This window comes from Equus quagga, chromosome 13 (assembly GCF_021613505.1).
Source record: "Equus quagga isolate Etosha38 chromosome 13, UCLA_HA_Equagga_1.0, whole genome shotgun sequence".
Lineage (NCBI taxonomy): Eukaryota > Metazoa > Chordata > Mammalia > Perissodactyla > Equidae > Equus > Equus quagga.
The window spans coordinates 9,961,509-9,977,187 of NC_060279.1; the positions used below are offsets into that span (position 1 = coordinate 9,961,509).

Here is a 15,679-nt window from a genome sequence, read left to right on the forward strand (position 1 = left end):
CTCTGAGATTAAGTGACAGTGTCAGGACCAGAATCTAGGCTCCTGATTACTTTCTAATTGCATTCTGTAAACAGTTAGCTCATTTAGCTGAAGCAAGACTGAGAACTTAACTATTTACAGAAAGATTATGGAAGTAATTCATATCCCATTCTCTTTAGCAGCAGTTAGTATCTAGAAGGAAAGAGCTTAATTTTTCAGTTGGAGAAATTATGCCTGTTATCACACCAGGGGGATGTGATGTTCTAATGATTTGAATATAGCATTGGGAGTTGAGTGACTCAGACCTCTTCTAACTACAGGAAGAAAGCTGAGCTTTCTGAAAACTTAGTGCTAAAAATATCACACTGGTTTTAATGTTGGAGCTAGAGTAAATATTTGTAAAACATATGTCAGCAGAAGGGCTACACGATAGAGTACTGTTAGTGTTTTCATTCTGCTGTAAACAGACAAGCAAATTATTCAATAAAAATTCTAAGAGGAACCCATTTCAGCACATTAAAATATTTTGAGTGGTATTTTAAAAATAACAGAAGTTTGACTTTGAATAATTAGAGCTTTAATTTGTCCTTTCTCTTTGTACAAAAACCACAAACAAATTTTACTTCAGAGAAATAAAGGTATTTGATTTTTCATGTCCCTTCAGAATTGCCCAGGCATAACCTGCCTAATAGTCTTTCTAATTGCCTCCCTCCCCATAACGTTTATGACTCTCTAGTGCTGATTTTTTCTTACTTGCTTCCACCATTCCCAAGCTTTGCTCTGTCCCACTTACCCTTCCTTTCCAGATTCCGTTCTTTATCCTTCCTACATTCAATTATGTTTAGAGCCTGTTTTATGCAAGGCACTGTATTAAACGCTTAAGATTAGTTCCTATCTTCAAGGAGCTTACAGTCTAGAAATGGAAAGAGACATGCATAAAATAAATGCAAGATATGGTCACTCAGAGAAACACAAGTTGAATTCCAATAGTTAGAATTTGGATGCCTCTTGAAGGCAATGCACCTAAGATCATTCCCAAAGTAAGATTTCTGTTGAATATTTATAATGGTCATGTTATCCAGTTAAGGGATTAAAACTCTCTGATTTTTTTTTTCAAAGATTTTATTTTTCCTTTTTCTCCCCAAAGCCCCCCGGTACATAGTTGTATATTTTTTTTTAGTTGTGGGTCCTTTCAATTGTGGCATGTGGGACGCCACCTCAGCATGGCCTGATGAGCAGTTCCATGGCCTCGCCCAGGATCCAAACTGGCGAAACCCTGGGCCACTGAAGTGGAGCGCATGAACTTAACCACTTGGCCATGGGCCTGGCCCCAAAACTCTCTAATTTAAGGAAACCTGAGTTTCATTCTCACTACTTTTCTTGAAAAGCGGGTGATATTTTGCATAAGTAGAATAATACACTTTAATCATAGAATGATGCAACGGATCCCCATTCTTTTCACTATGACCAGCAATGAGATTTTAGGGCAAAGGAATAGAAGTATGGATTGTAGTTTGAATTTAATGAAGTGTCTGACCTTCACATGTCACATTTTCTATGCTTGCCTTTATTGTGTTTGGTGTTTTTTTTAAAGGAAAGAAATGTGTTATAAGTTATAAGTATACTTATAAAAAGATTAACATAAGTTATAAGTATACTTATAAAAAGATTATGTGATGTTTTCAAATTGAAATAATATTTGTAGAACAATAACTCTTAATCTGTGGGAGTTCCTTGTTACTTCAGAGGTAAGTGTCCTCAGTTGAGAATTCACTGCGTTGAAAAATATCATTCATGAGAATGTGTGAATGATATAGAGGTAGAAAGAGTTCAGAACCAGTGATTATAGAAGATGACGTATGCTGAGATTCAGTGGCCCTCAATCCAAATGGAAGGCTCTTTGACTTCTGCAGTACAATTTCATTTTGCCACCCATTCACCAAAGTAGTGTGCAGAGCAAATGGATCTTCTCTTATTCTCAGTGCAGATCACAGGTACATTTGGCACTTGCTAATAATCTCAGTTTTGAAGAGTCTGCACTACAGACTGTGAAAAATATAGACAATTGGTATTCAGGATGTACCCTCTAAAGAAAACATTAATGATTTTTTCTTCTAGATTTTTACAGTGTAATTCCTGGATCAGTTCAGAGCATTAGAAAGCCAGCTGTAACTCAAGTTTGTTATTCAGTAGGTTTTATCAAAATTTAAAAATTTAATAAACTTTTGTTGGGCACCCACTACTCTGCTAAGTGCTATGAGCACAAAAATAAATAAGACATGACTCTTACCATTGAAGAGTTTATAGTCCAGTTGAAGAAAAAAAATCCATAAATAGCTAATTTTAGTAAAATAGAGTAAATGCAGTAATAAGATATGAACAGGGTATAATGTGAGCTGACTAAAAGGAATTTAGTTTGGTCTGAAAATTCAGGGAAGACTTCTTGGAAATTATGCCTCTGAGCTCAGTCTTGATTGGTGCATATCATTTAGCTAGAAATATTTGGATGCCATGGTAAGGGAGGCCTTCCAGGCAGATAGGAACTCTGGGTGATGGAAAATGGCATTATATGTGCAGTAAAATATACATAGTTCGCTTGTAAGGGTGGGACATCATAGGAAATGAGATTAGAAAGAATACAGAGGCTGGGTAATGGAGGGCCTTTTATGTCATGCTAATTATGTATTTTTTGTTTTAATCAAGGGTTGGTATAAAAGATTTCTACAGGTATGGGAAAAGTGTCTTCTTGGACATGATTTATTATGTTATTCAGGGTATTTTGCATAAAGATTTAGGAGATAAATTTCTCACACAGTTTAGGAAAAGGTATCTCTCTTAGTGAAATTATTTTTTAACCTTTCGTTAGTGAGAGTTGTGTATGTAACCCTTCATTTTTTTTTCTGTCTTTGCCTTGTTTTTGGAGAAGGTTAAAGCTTAGTCTTTCATTTACCTGTTGTATATCGTTTTAGCTTAAGTGTTCTGATCTGAGACATCTTTTCTATCCCGCTTCAACATTGACTTTTCTATTCCTACTTCTATTATAGCATATATTCTGCTCTGTTGTCATGTATCTATATCCATTTTTTTTTTTTTCCTACTAGAGCATAAATTCTTCGAAGTTGGAAAGCATGTTTGTTTCACCTTTTTAAGCTTGGCCATGTAGTGAGTGCTTAGTAAATACTTGAATGAATAATTGATTTTTGCTTCATTTTACTTATACCTGTTATTTTTTTCTTTTGAGGAAGATTAGCCCTGAGCTAACATCTGCTGCCAATCCTCCTCTTTTTGCTAAGGAATACTAGCTCTGAGCTCGCATCCATGCCCATCTTCCTCTACTTTATATGTGGGATGCCTACCATAGCATGGGTAGCCAAGCAGTACCATGTCCACACCTGGGATCTGAACTGGCAAACCCTGGGCCGCCGAAGTGGAACATGCGCACTTAACCACTGTGCCACCGGGAAGCCCCTACTTATACCTATTTTTAACCTTCAGCCTCAAACTATTTTTTTAATAAATGGGTAGGGTAGGTATAAATAAGATAAAAATGTACTAGTGGTATGGGCTTCACATATCTAAGCTCTTAAATGGTCAGTTTCTTAATACATGAAGGGGGACATGATATTATAATACTAGCTACCATTTATTGAATGTCTACTATGTGCTGGGTACTTAGAGCTTTCCCTCAAATGGGTCTTTCTCAGTTCTGTTGCATATGTTGTTCCTTGTTTAGAAGGTACTTTCATTAGAACTTCTGCTAGCTCCCTTTTTCTCATCATTTAGAGCTCAGCTCAAGGCTCAGGTGTTATCCCTTCAGATAGTCTTCCTTGACCACTTCTAGCTAAAGTAGGCCCTTTCTTCTCTCAATTTTTTCTGAATGTCTTGACCTTACTAAGACAGTTGTTAGTCTTTCTACCATCTTGCTCTAATGGTACTTTTTTTTTTCCTCCTACTTTTTCTCTGCAAATCCCCACAGTATATAGTTGTATATTTTAGTTGTAGGGTCTTCTAGTTGTGGCATGTGGGACACCTCCTCAACATGGCCTGATGAGCGGTGCTATGTCCGCACCCACGATCTGAACTGATGAAACCCTGGGTTGCCAAAGTGGAGCAGAGGAACTTAACCTCTCGACCATAGGGCTGGCCCCTCTAATGGTACTTTGAACACATCACTATACTAATTCTTCAAATATTTTAGTATAGGTATGGTCTTTTAAATTCATTTCTCTCACCTTGTAGAGTGTGAGTTCCTAAGGGGCAGATGGTATTTGATTTTTTTTGAGTTCCCATTGCCTACTATGTGGCAAGTGTTAAGTAAATATTTGTTTAATGAATGGAAATCTCTTTGAAATGTTAAGTTTAGAGAATAACAACATATTTTTGTTTTTAAAATCCATTAGTGGACGTTAGAATAGGTGATACAGGGGTCAATAAATGTGCAAAAAAAGTTAACATAGTAGGCTTCAGACTGCTGTTTTTAGAAAAGCTTTCTTGCAAGGTTGGCTTTTGGCTGGTATTGGGAAGGGTCCCCACCATTCCCTACTGATAAGAGTGGCTCACTATGCCTAAACCGTTGGTACTAACAATGTGATTTATGCTGAACACCTGCTTTTCTCCTGGAGTCTGGAATTTTGGTTTGTGTTAGGGGGAGGATGCTTATGTGACCAGCTTCCAGTAAAAACCTCAGGTACTGAGTCTCTATGAGCTTCCCTTGTGGACAGCCTTTCACACATGTTGTCACAACTTGTTACTAGAGGAATTGTGTCCTCTGTGACTCCGGTGGGAGAGGACTGTTGGACGTTTATGCCTGGTTTCCTCTGAACTTCGTCCCATGTGCCTTTTCCCTGTGCTGATTTTGCTTTGCATCCATTCATTCTAATAAATCATAAGTGTAAGTACAACTATATGCTGAGTCCTGTGAGTCTTCCTAGTGAATCATTGAACCCAGGGGTGATGTCGAAGACCTCTGCCATAACGAGGTAAATTTTCTCTACTTCTAATTGAGGGAGAGATGACAGAATAAATAAACAGAAAAATATCAAGAACTAGTAATGCCATTCAGATAATTAAACTTGGTTGATGGTCTGGGTGGCTACTTTAGAGTGGGTGTTCAGCAAAAAATTTCTCTGAGGAGGTGACATTTAAACTGAGATGTGAGTGACAAGAGAAGGCCAGCCATTAAAAGATGAGGAAAAGACATTTCAGGAGAGGGACCAGTTAGTGCAGAGACTCAAAGGTGAAAGTGTGCTTGGTGTGTTTGAAGAAGAGAAAGGAGGACAGATGACTGAAGCGTAGGGGACAAGCAAGAGAGTGGTGCAAGACAGATGTGGACAGGTAGCCAGGGAGCATCATGTACACTCCTGTCAGCCACAGTGAGGAGTTTTTCGTTTTTGAAGTCTTTGAAGGGTTTTAAGCTGGAAAGAGACAAAGATTTGGTTGATGGTTTCAAAACACCACAGCAGCTGTTTACATGAAGAATGGAGTTCAGTAGAGCAGGGAGACCATTTGGGAGACTCTTAGAGTAATCTCTGCCAGAATGTTGGAAGCTTGGACTAGGGTTGTAATTTGGAGAGGGAGAAAAGTAGATAGAGTTGAGATACGTTTTGGAGGTAGAGTTAACAAGATTGGATGATTAAATGCAGATGATGAGGATAAAAGGTTTCAAGAGTAACTTGTAGATTTTCAGTTTGAACGGCTGGATAGGTAGTGCTTTCATTTATGAAGATGGGGGAGGATCAGGCAAATATAGGTATGGGAATAAAATTAAGGGTTTTGTTTTGAAATCTTATTAGATATCCAAATGGAAATGTCATGTAGGTGGTTGATATAGGTGAAAATATTGTTTATATATTTGTTAATATAGCTGAAAATAGTGTTTCTTATTTTATTCTTCAAACATTTATTGAGTGTTTACCAGTTGCCAAGTACTTTGGTAAGATGAGGAATACACTAGAACACAGTCTCTTCAGCAAGTAAGTAGTCTAGAAAGGAAGTCAGGCAAGTATTCAGGCCGTTCGAGAGAGAGGTATTAGAACAGGGCCATGCAAGAGAATGCTTAGCAGGCCCATCAGAATGGCACTTACACTCCAAATCTTGCATTTTTCTCAGAAATCCATTATTTTCTGTTGCTTTCACAATTATCTTTTACTGCCACTTTTGAATTTTAAAGTCCTTTTGTATAAAAGCCAGTCTATATTAAAGACTGACGTAAGTCTATTTTGGCAATTTCTGCCCTTTTCCCCCATTGTTTTATGCTTGGCAATCTCGTCATCAGTGAATATGCTTTCCCTTAAATAGTACTCATTTCCTCTAGATTTTACATTCTCCTCCCATCTCCCCTTTCCCATTTTGGAAACGTTTATCTTAACTCTCTTTCTCCCTTGTTCCATCCCTCCCTCTCTACATACATGCACATATACACACACATACATATATGTGTGTACATATTCATTTATGTGCACAAATACACATTATACCTACCTATAACATACAGATAGATGGATAGATAGTTACTCTGTACCATGTCTAGTTATCTAATTTTCTCAGTAACTCAATTTGGTTCATATTCAAAAGTGTCAACTCTTAGGAGGGGAATATAAAAAAATTCAAACACAGGTATGAACCTGATCTCACTGTTAGTTCCTTGACTGCCTTTGGCTAGTTTTGTGGGCATTTCCCCTTCCTTTCTTATTTATTTGTGACTTTTTCCCTTTCCAAGTTACACTCTTGGTTAAAGGGGGTGATCTGCCCAGTTGTAGGACTGCTCAGTGTGTGTGCACCACATGGCACATATTAGTGAGCTCCCTTTCCCTGTTAGTTGAATCTGAGCTATCCTGATGAGTTCTTTTTCCTCTCCTCTTTGCTTCTGATTATTTCCAACCCTTGCTTAATTTTTTTCCTCTGATTGATTGGCTGCCTTTTAAAAAGCCATCCTTTGAATGATATGTTTTAAAATAATACTTCAGTATAACTATTTATGTATGTTCTTTCTTATAATCTGCCAGGCAGTTCTTTCCTTTTCACCACCCCTCAGTTTATTTTGGGAAAAAAGTCACAAGTAATACGTTCAAGTAGACAATGCTCTTTTTTTTTTTTTTTTGTGAGGAAGATTCGCCCTGAGCTAACATCTGTTGCTAATCCTCCTCTTTTTGCTGAGGAAGATTGTTGCTGAGCTAACATCTGTGCCCGTCTTCCTCTATTTTGTATGTGGGACACCGCCACAGTGTGGCTTGATGAGCGGTGTGTAGATCCACCCCTGTGATCTGAACCTGTGAATCCTGGGCCACCAAAGCAGAGTGCACCAATAACCATTACACCACTGGGCTGGCCCCTCAAAGGTTTTTTATTTTGAGACTATGCTAGCCTCTCCAAACACATCAAGTTGTATACATTATGTTTCTACAGATTTTTGTATGTCAATCATACTTCAGTAAAGCAGATTAAAAAAAAAGAAATGGGCAGAAAATTAAAATTTATTTCCAAAAAAATGAAATACAAAATGTAAATAAATGTCCAAATAAATTCAGAGTCCTTAATATCCCAGAAAAATGTAAAGTGAAACACTCATATACCCACACGCAAAAGAATATGCTAGCGGGGCTGGCCCCGTGGCCGAGTGGTTAAGTTCGCGCGCTCCGTTGCAGGCGGCCCAGTGTTTCGTTGGTTCGAATCCTGGGCGCGGACATGGCACTGCTCATCAAACCACGCTGAGGCAGCGTCCCACATGCCACAACTAGAAGGACCCACAACGAAGAATATACAACTATGTACCGGGGGGCTTTGGGGAGAAAAAGGAAAAAATAAAATCTTTAAAAAAAAAAAAAAAAAGAATATGCTAGCCTCGTGATTAAGAAAGCAGTTTGCTTAATGTTGTTAATTGTCCTTCAGGTAAGATGTATTGGCTGCCATAGTACTCTCTTGAGTACGGTTGACAGGTTTCAGCGATTAATGATTTTAATTAATTACTTATACTTATCAACTACAGGGATTATTAAATAGAAACCCGTAATTAGATTCACAATGACAGTGATGATGATTTAGTTGGAAAGAAATCATGCACTTTGTGTCCTCTACCTTGAATCTTCTCTTTGTAATAAATCACCTTGCTTTTGATGGTGGGAAATGTTATAACATTTCAGATATTAAGGGTGATATTTTGTTTTACTGTAATGATTTATGTTTGTATATCAGCTTCCATATAGAACAAGTATATTCTGACTGTCGTGTGAGAAGTGAGAGATTATATTATATTCAAGGTGATACAAATGTGGTTATAGCTTTTGGCTGTATAAAATGATATGATTTACTACTAAGTAATTAAAATAAATCACTTTTATACTATTCTAAGTTGACAGCTATCATTACACAGACCTGCGTTCCTAAAGGTTTTGCATGATTAGTAAGGTTTTGGTTTTTTTCCCTCCTCAATGTGTTTAGAAAACAGTTTATCGCAACCTCTGGTTGCCTGTATTGTTTTCAGCAAACATTACTTACTTACTAGAAAACAATAAAGGAGAACATCTCTGAAAACTCTCAATAGTCATCTTTTACCTGTGCTTTTCAGCTTTTTATTTTGTGAGTAATCCTTCAGTTGAAAAGAAAAGAAGAAATGAGATTTTGTGCTTATTTGCCCATAATTTTATAAATTATTTTTAACTTTATTTTAAAAATGCAATATGTATGTGTTTTATTTTTTTCTTCCTTTTATGATGGCTGTTGATACTAGTTCTGAAATTTTCCTTTTATGATTAGGATGAAAAACATTGCTAATAGAAACACAATTTGTTTTTTTCAAAGCAGGGAGTGGCCAAAGTTAAGGGAGAGAGCTCTTAAATTATTTTTATTGAAGTATCATACATATTTATTTTGTTTGATTTGAAAAGTTACATCTATTATATCATCTTTTGGTGTTGCACAATTGGTTTCTGCTCTCTACATGTTAGAAATCAGTGGGTAATAAGAAAAAAGAAACCTGGAATGCTTTTCTAGTTACTTTGATGTGCTGGACCAGAAACTGAGGACTCGTTAATAACACTAAGAATAAAATGATAGCTAACACTTGAGTACTACTGTGTCCCAGGTACTGTGTTTAGTACCTCATATGCGTTTTCATTTAAATTTTACAACACTGCATGATTGATCCTGTTATTTCCATTTCACTGATGTTTAGATTAAAGAAAGTAGTAGTCTTACAGTACGAGTCCAGTGACATCTGGAATACTCTGTTTGATCCTGCTTTCTGAAGGAGAGCAAGAGCTGCAGGGAAATTGAAATCAATGAGGAGCATGTTCATGAAGAGGAATTGAAGTTAGGCTGATTCGAGGAGTCTCCACCAAATCCTGCTCCCTGAGTGAAGCAGGCCCTCAGAGGCCTCTTCTAAAGTTAAACTTTTAGAGGAAGTTGAAACTGTTACCTATGAATTCCCTCAACTCTCTTAATATCTTTGAACTTCTCCATATCCAGTCAAAATATGAAATGTCCTCCTGGTCAGTCACCGCCCGCAAACCTGGGCAATTGCATGTCTTTATAGAGAATTCCCTGATTTCTTGTCTTTCTCTCTCTAGCATTTTTCTTCCCAATTACCTTAAGTGAATGAACATATTTTAAAAATAAGGCAGTAACAAAGAAATCCTTCCATTAATTCCACAGATGAATGTTATTATATGCCAAAGGCTACTATGTAAAGACAAATAAGACATGATCCCAGTCCCTGCAAAGCTTGGATTCCAAGAGAGGGAAAAAGACTTGTAAAACATGAATGTTATAGATCTTAAATATGTGAGTAAATAATGAAAACAGGCATGTTTTCATGGAAATCTTGTAGATTTTATTGTAGGAGTCTATATAGGAGCCAAAAAGGAGGAACTGGCCAATTTTGGGGGAATGGGGTTGATAAAGGAAAAGGAAGTATAACGTTTGAAATGACCATGCAGTTCCCTTCAGGTATATTATTTTCTTACCTCCCTATATTTCATGATTAGGGATAAAGAAGAATCTCTGTTTTCCATCTCTACTTCCCACTCATTCATTCCTCAAACCTTGCTCTCTGGCTTCTACCCCAGAACTCTACTTCATAGGCATTCGTATTTGTTGAATGAAAACAGCTTTTATGAGCTAGCAGTTATATAGCTCTTGCCTTTTGACAGGCACTGTAATATGTGTTTTGTGTATAGTAACTTGCTGAATTCCTACAGCTACTCTATAAGATAGATACTATTATTATTCCCATTTCGGAAATAGGGAGCTGAAGCACGGACAGTTTAAGTAATTTGACCAGGATAACAGCTAGTAATTGTGGAACTAGGTTTCAAATCCAGGCAGTTTGGCTCCAGGATCCATTATGAATGACTGAATGAACCTGGTTCCCATTTACCCATGTCTGCACACAGACCCATATACTAAAGGTAACTAATTTTCAAGGCATACATTTTTTCCATTTGTGATAGATTTTCCTTGCTCCCCTCCCCTCCAATTATTCATTCAGGATACTTTTAACACTCTTACAGCCAAGTACTAATCTAGGCACTGGGAATATAGGAACAAAAGTTAGTCTCCACTGCTAAGAAACTGAAAGTCTGATGGGAGAAGATATAGAAGAAAATAAACAATTGTAATATGGGGTGATAGGTACTATGATAGAATATGCCCAGAGAGGGAGCATTTAGCCCAGCCAGAAGAGGGTGACCCCTAACTTGAATTTTGATGGAAAAGTAGGAGTTAGGGGAGGAGGATAGGAATTCTCGGCCTTCTCTCGTTTGTCCTTTTTTTTTTCCTATGTAGACTAGGATACAGTTTCTTTTTCAAAACCTTCAAAGGGACCCTTTTACATATCTGCATGATTCTGTTGTTCCTTCTCTTTTCTTCTTTGTCATGTTCTACTTGCCGGCTCCTCACTGTGTTTTTTACTTCACTTTGGTGTTGTGTCTTTTTCATTCTTATTTCTTAATTTATTTCTTTCATCCTGCCTAGGAACTCTGTCTTATCTAATATAGTAGGAACTTGAATTAACTTTCCTTAAGCCCCATTTCTTTTTGTCTAGCAAGGTGGCCAGTAAGTTTTTAAAACACTCGTGGTCAGTAGTTTTTGCAATAAGGAAGATAGATCTGGTTCACACTCTTGAGGTCCCTGGGATATCAATTTCGTTTTTGTTCTTCCTGAGCATCAAGGGGAATTACACCCTTGAAGCCTCTCCATTTAATCTGTTGCTCTCAGTTTAGCGTTTCTGGGGCATATTGCTTTATTTATTTTATTTATTTAGTTAATTAATTTTTTTGGAGGGGGAAGATTAGCCCTGAGCTAACTACTGCCAATCCTCCTCTTTTTGCTGAGGAAGACTGGCCCTGAGCTAATATCCATGCCCATCTTCCTCTACTTTATACATGGGATGCCCGCCACAGCATGGCATGCCGAGCAGTGCCATGTCTGCACCCGAGATCCAAACTGGTGAACCTGGGGCCGCCGAGAAGCGGAACTGCGCACTTAACTGCTGTGCCACCGGGCCGACCCCGGGCATATTGCTTTAAATGTGCCTAGCTTTTCCATTCTCATCTCTGGCTCCCAGCATTTACTACATGTTGGCACTTGGTACAGACTGGTATCTGCTAATGCCAAGCATAGCCTCTTATGAAAACACAGTAGGAAAAACTATAAGGAGAGGTAGTATTTGACTCTGGATTCACAGTGAGATTGAATCCTATCTCTCCATTACTTATTAGCAGAGTAACCTTGGGCAAGTTACTTAACCTCTCTGTACCTCAATTTTCTCATCTTTAGTGTGGGCAAACTAGTAGTGACGACCTCATTAGGTTGTTTAAAGGATAAAATGAGTTCATGCCTGTAAAACTTAGAATAGTGCCTGGACTATAGATTTAAAAAGGTAGGTGTTCATTAAAGCCTGGGATTCTTGTCTTCCTTGGCTAAGTCCTATTTTTGCTTGCTGGAATTATCAGCAAGGCAGATTTTGATCTAGTTTATCTTATCATTCATACAAGACTTCTCCAGCCTTTTCTTATGTAGTACTGTGTCAAAGGCCTTGTTACAATGTAGATAAATTGTGCCCATAACATTTTCTTTCTTTACCACCTCTATTACCACTTAAAAGATTTATAGAGCTTAGAATTACTCATTTTTACCACTGCTTGTAAACTGTAACTTAATCCATTTTATTCTTTCTAAAACTGTTACTTTACATTTTGGGATGTTTTATAAAGTTGCCAAACAGTTTCATCTTTCCTTTAATCAAAAATATATCTTGTACTTATGAATATATCTTTAAAACCATAAGATTTTCTCCTTAGATTTCTCATTGTTTATGTGTTTGTATCATTATATATATATATATAGATATATATGTCCAACTGTAGATTTTAATTTTTCTGGGCCTCACTAATAAAATATTAATGTTTGAGAATATTAATCTGGTGAGTAGAGCACCATATAGGAATTTCTAATTGTATCATCATTAGCTTTTAAATTTTACTCTCTTTGGGTGAAGCTATTTATTTATAGGTATTTTCAACTTTATACTATGTAAACTGTGGATAAGAATTTTCATAGAAAGTGTATGCTTTGAAAATATTTATATAGGCACTCAAGATAAATTATTAGTAATGAATTTTTTACTGTTATTTGGCCATAGGTGTGATAATATAGAAAGAAGTATTGTTTGATTGTTTTATTAGACACAGTCATGTTTCTTGTTTTGTAATATATAAATGTCTAATATAATATATAATGTTTGTTGTTTTTGTTGTTGTGTTTCTTCTACAGAGAGTGATAACGAACTCTCAAGTGGAACAGGTGATGTGTCTAAGGATTGTCCTGAGAAGATCCTGTATTCTTGGGGAGAATTGCTTGGAAGATGGTAAAAGTTTTTCTTATTGAAAATTTTATATTTATATAGTTTATGTTAATTTGCTTTAGTTAAAATCTATGTGTTTATATATCTTACTATTAATATTTTGATGTACTTTAAAAATGTATGAGTTAAAAATATAATTCATACTCTTTATGTTTGGCTAGGCCTTCCACCCAATTTGCTTGTATTCAATTTACTTTTGGAAGATGTATTTGCCTTATTACGTCACGCAGACATAACATTGTTCAGAGTAGTCAGTTTTATGCTATATTGCCAGTACAGGTAAATAACTATTGTTAAAGGGTTACATTTCCTTTCTCTACTGACACCACTAAAAAGGGCTGTAGAGTTTAGAATTACTCATTTCACCACTGATTATAAAGTGTAACTCAGCCTGTTTTATTCTTTCTGACTAAGACCATTACTTTACATTTTGAGGCATTTTATCTGGAACTACAAAACAAAAGTTACTCTTTGTATTATAAGTACTCTGTTTATATGTATTATAAGTAAGGTTTTTTTCCCAAGGTAATTGTGACTATCATATGTTGGTAAAACTTAAAAATCTTACCAAGAAAAAGACTCTGCCATACCAGAACAGATTTATAGAAAGTACAATTTATTATTGAATATGCACATCAGATTACATGCATACAGGTAGTCCGGGAGGAGCTACGAAATCTGGGCAGAATTTCACACATTTTATGTGTGTGAAAGAACATAGTAAAGTAGAAGAAAGAACAATTAAAGCTTTTTTTTATCTTAGACAAATGAATACTCCTTATGATAATCTCCTGTACACATGCTGAGTTAATTTAGGAGATATGTATGTAGAGTTCCAAGAGTTGGAGGGCTCATGACTTCTCATTATAAAATCTGAAGACTAGGTTTATTAAATTCCTGACCCAAGTGTTGAGCCTATTATGTTTTAAGGAGACACCCTAAGAGGAAGGGAGGGCCAGCTGTCTCCCATTTATTAAACAAAGAAAATTTAATTTTATTTTCTTACACATACAAGTATAAAATGAACACATCTCAGAGAATTTATTTTGTTCATTAATTATTGGGAACCAGTAGGATATTAGAACCAGTCAAAATGAGGATTCGATTTTGAGATTTATATTCGCTTCCTGATTATTTATTTGCATTGCCATGAACAGGAATCATTTGCATAGCTATGCGTGGAAAAACTTTTTCATTGTTATCAGTTTTCTAGACATTATCTTCTATCTGTTGAGAGTTATAAATTAGCCTAGTCAAAGACAAATAAAGGCACACACCCCTATGGTATCAGATAATTCCCAGATGCTCCAGCATTGCACAGAAAGTATGTTTAGTAATTTTTGTAGCCCCCATCAAAAATTTTTCACAATTTTCCCCATCACCATATCCAGAAGCTAATTTATTCATGTAAGTGTTGTCTACCTATCTAAGTTTATCTCATATGTTTTTACTGGTTTCATATAGTGTTATTGCCCCCTTTATTTTAAGATGAACAGTTTTCATTTTAGATGGCTCTCAGTGTTAAAGCAAAATTATTCATGACACTTGTTAAAGATGTTAAGGAAGACTGTGTTCAAGGGAGAGACTATATTGATAGGTATAGGGACCACTGAAATGGGATCTTGCAGTAGGAAAGAGAGATTGGGCTGAACTCCAAATATAGCAAGGATAAGTGGAAATTTATAGCTGAGGAGCAGAGTGGAGGTCAGTGGATGGAAAATTGCTAAGAGGAAACATCAGAGATAAGGGGGGATCCTGGCTAAAGTGACTTAACTGGATTCTTGCTGAAGGCAGATCAGGATGGTCAGATATCACCTGGGAATGGTGGAAGATGAGGAAACCGGTTACAAACTGAGCGTGATCAGATATTGAGGATGTGGGATTCTGGCTAAACTGACTTAGTAGGATTCTTGCTAAAGCTGGACAATGGAGAGATGAACATGGACACTTAAAAGTCAGCGCCTATTTGAGAAGAGAGTTCAGGGGAGCCTGAGTAGAGTTCGGTCATGGAGAGAATCTTTGTCATTAGACAATAGAATTTCACAGGAGGATTAGGTGTTGGGGAGTATGGAAGGGATGCTGGTCAGAGGAAGAGGATTGTTAGTCAGAGTCCAGTTTGGAAAACAGAAGCCATTCTAGCCTTTTCAAACAGAAGGGTATTAGTACAGGTAATTGGTTTATAATGTGTTAGAAGGCGGAAAGACAGAAAGGGGACCCAGAGATTAGAGGGCCTGGCTGGTATTAGTATTTCTCAAGATTTGTCATATAGCTACTTCTGAGAATGCAGTCCTTTCTTTCCTTCTACCACCTTTCAGTCACACACCACTGTTACTCATGGATGTAACCTGGAAACTGAGTGAGTTTTACAAGGTTGTAGGATACAAGGTCAGTATGCAAAAATCAATCTTATTTTTATATACTAGCAATGAGTAATTGGAAATAGAAATTTAAAAACATACAAAAGAAACAGGAAAAAACCATGAAATATTTAGGTAGAAATTGAACAAACTATGTGCTAGATCTGTATGTTAAAAAACTGGAAAACGGTAATGAAAGAAATCAAAGAAGACCTAAATAAATGGAGAAATATACCATGTTCATGGAATGACAGACTCAGTATTGTTAAGATTTCAGTTCTCCCCATTCTAATCTATAGAATCAAAGCAGTTTCAATCAAAATTCTAGCAGAATTTTTTTGTAGCAACTGGCAAGTTGATTGTAGAATTTATATAGAAAGGTAAAGTAACTAGAATAGCCAAAACAATTTTGAAAACAAAGAACAAAGTTGGGAGATTCACACCACATGATTTCAGGACTTACCATAAAGCATCAGTAATCAAG

The 15,679-nt window shown here is 36.6% G+C and overlaps 1 protein-coding gene across 2 annotated transcripts in view; it reads left to right on the forward strand.

Moving 5' to 3' along the window:
* RABGAP1L (RAB GTPase activating protein 1 like) overlaps positions 1-15,679 on the forward strand; it is a 666,720-nt gene that overhangs the window by 147,568 nt on the left and 503,473 nt on the right. For both annotated transcript variants that reach the window (XM_046680643.1, XM_046680642.1), the window contains exon 12: positions 12,748-12,841. In XM_046680643.1, coding sequence (XP_046536599.1) covers positions 12,748-12,841 — 94 coding nt within the window. The remainder of the gene's footprint in view (positions 1-12,747; positions 12,842-15,679) is intronic.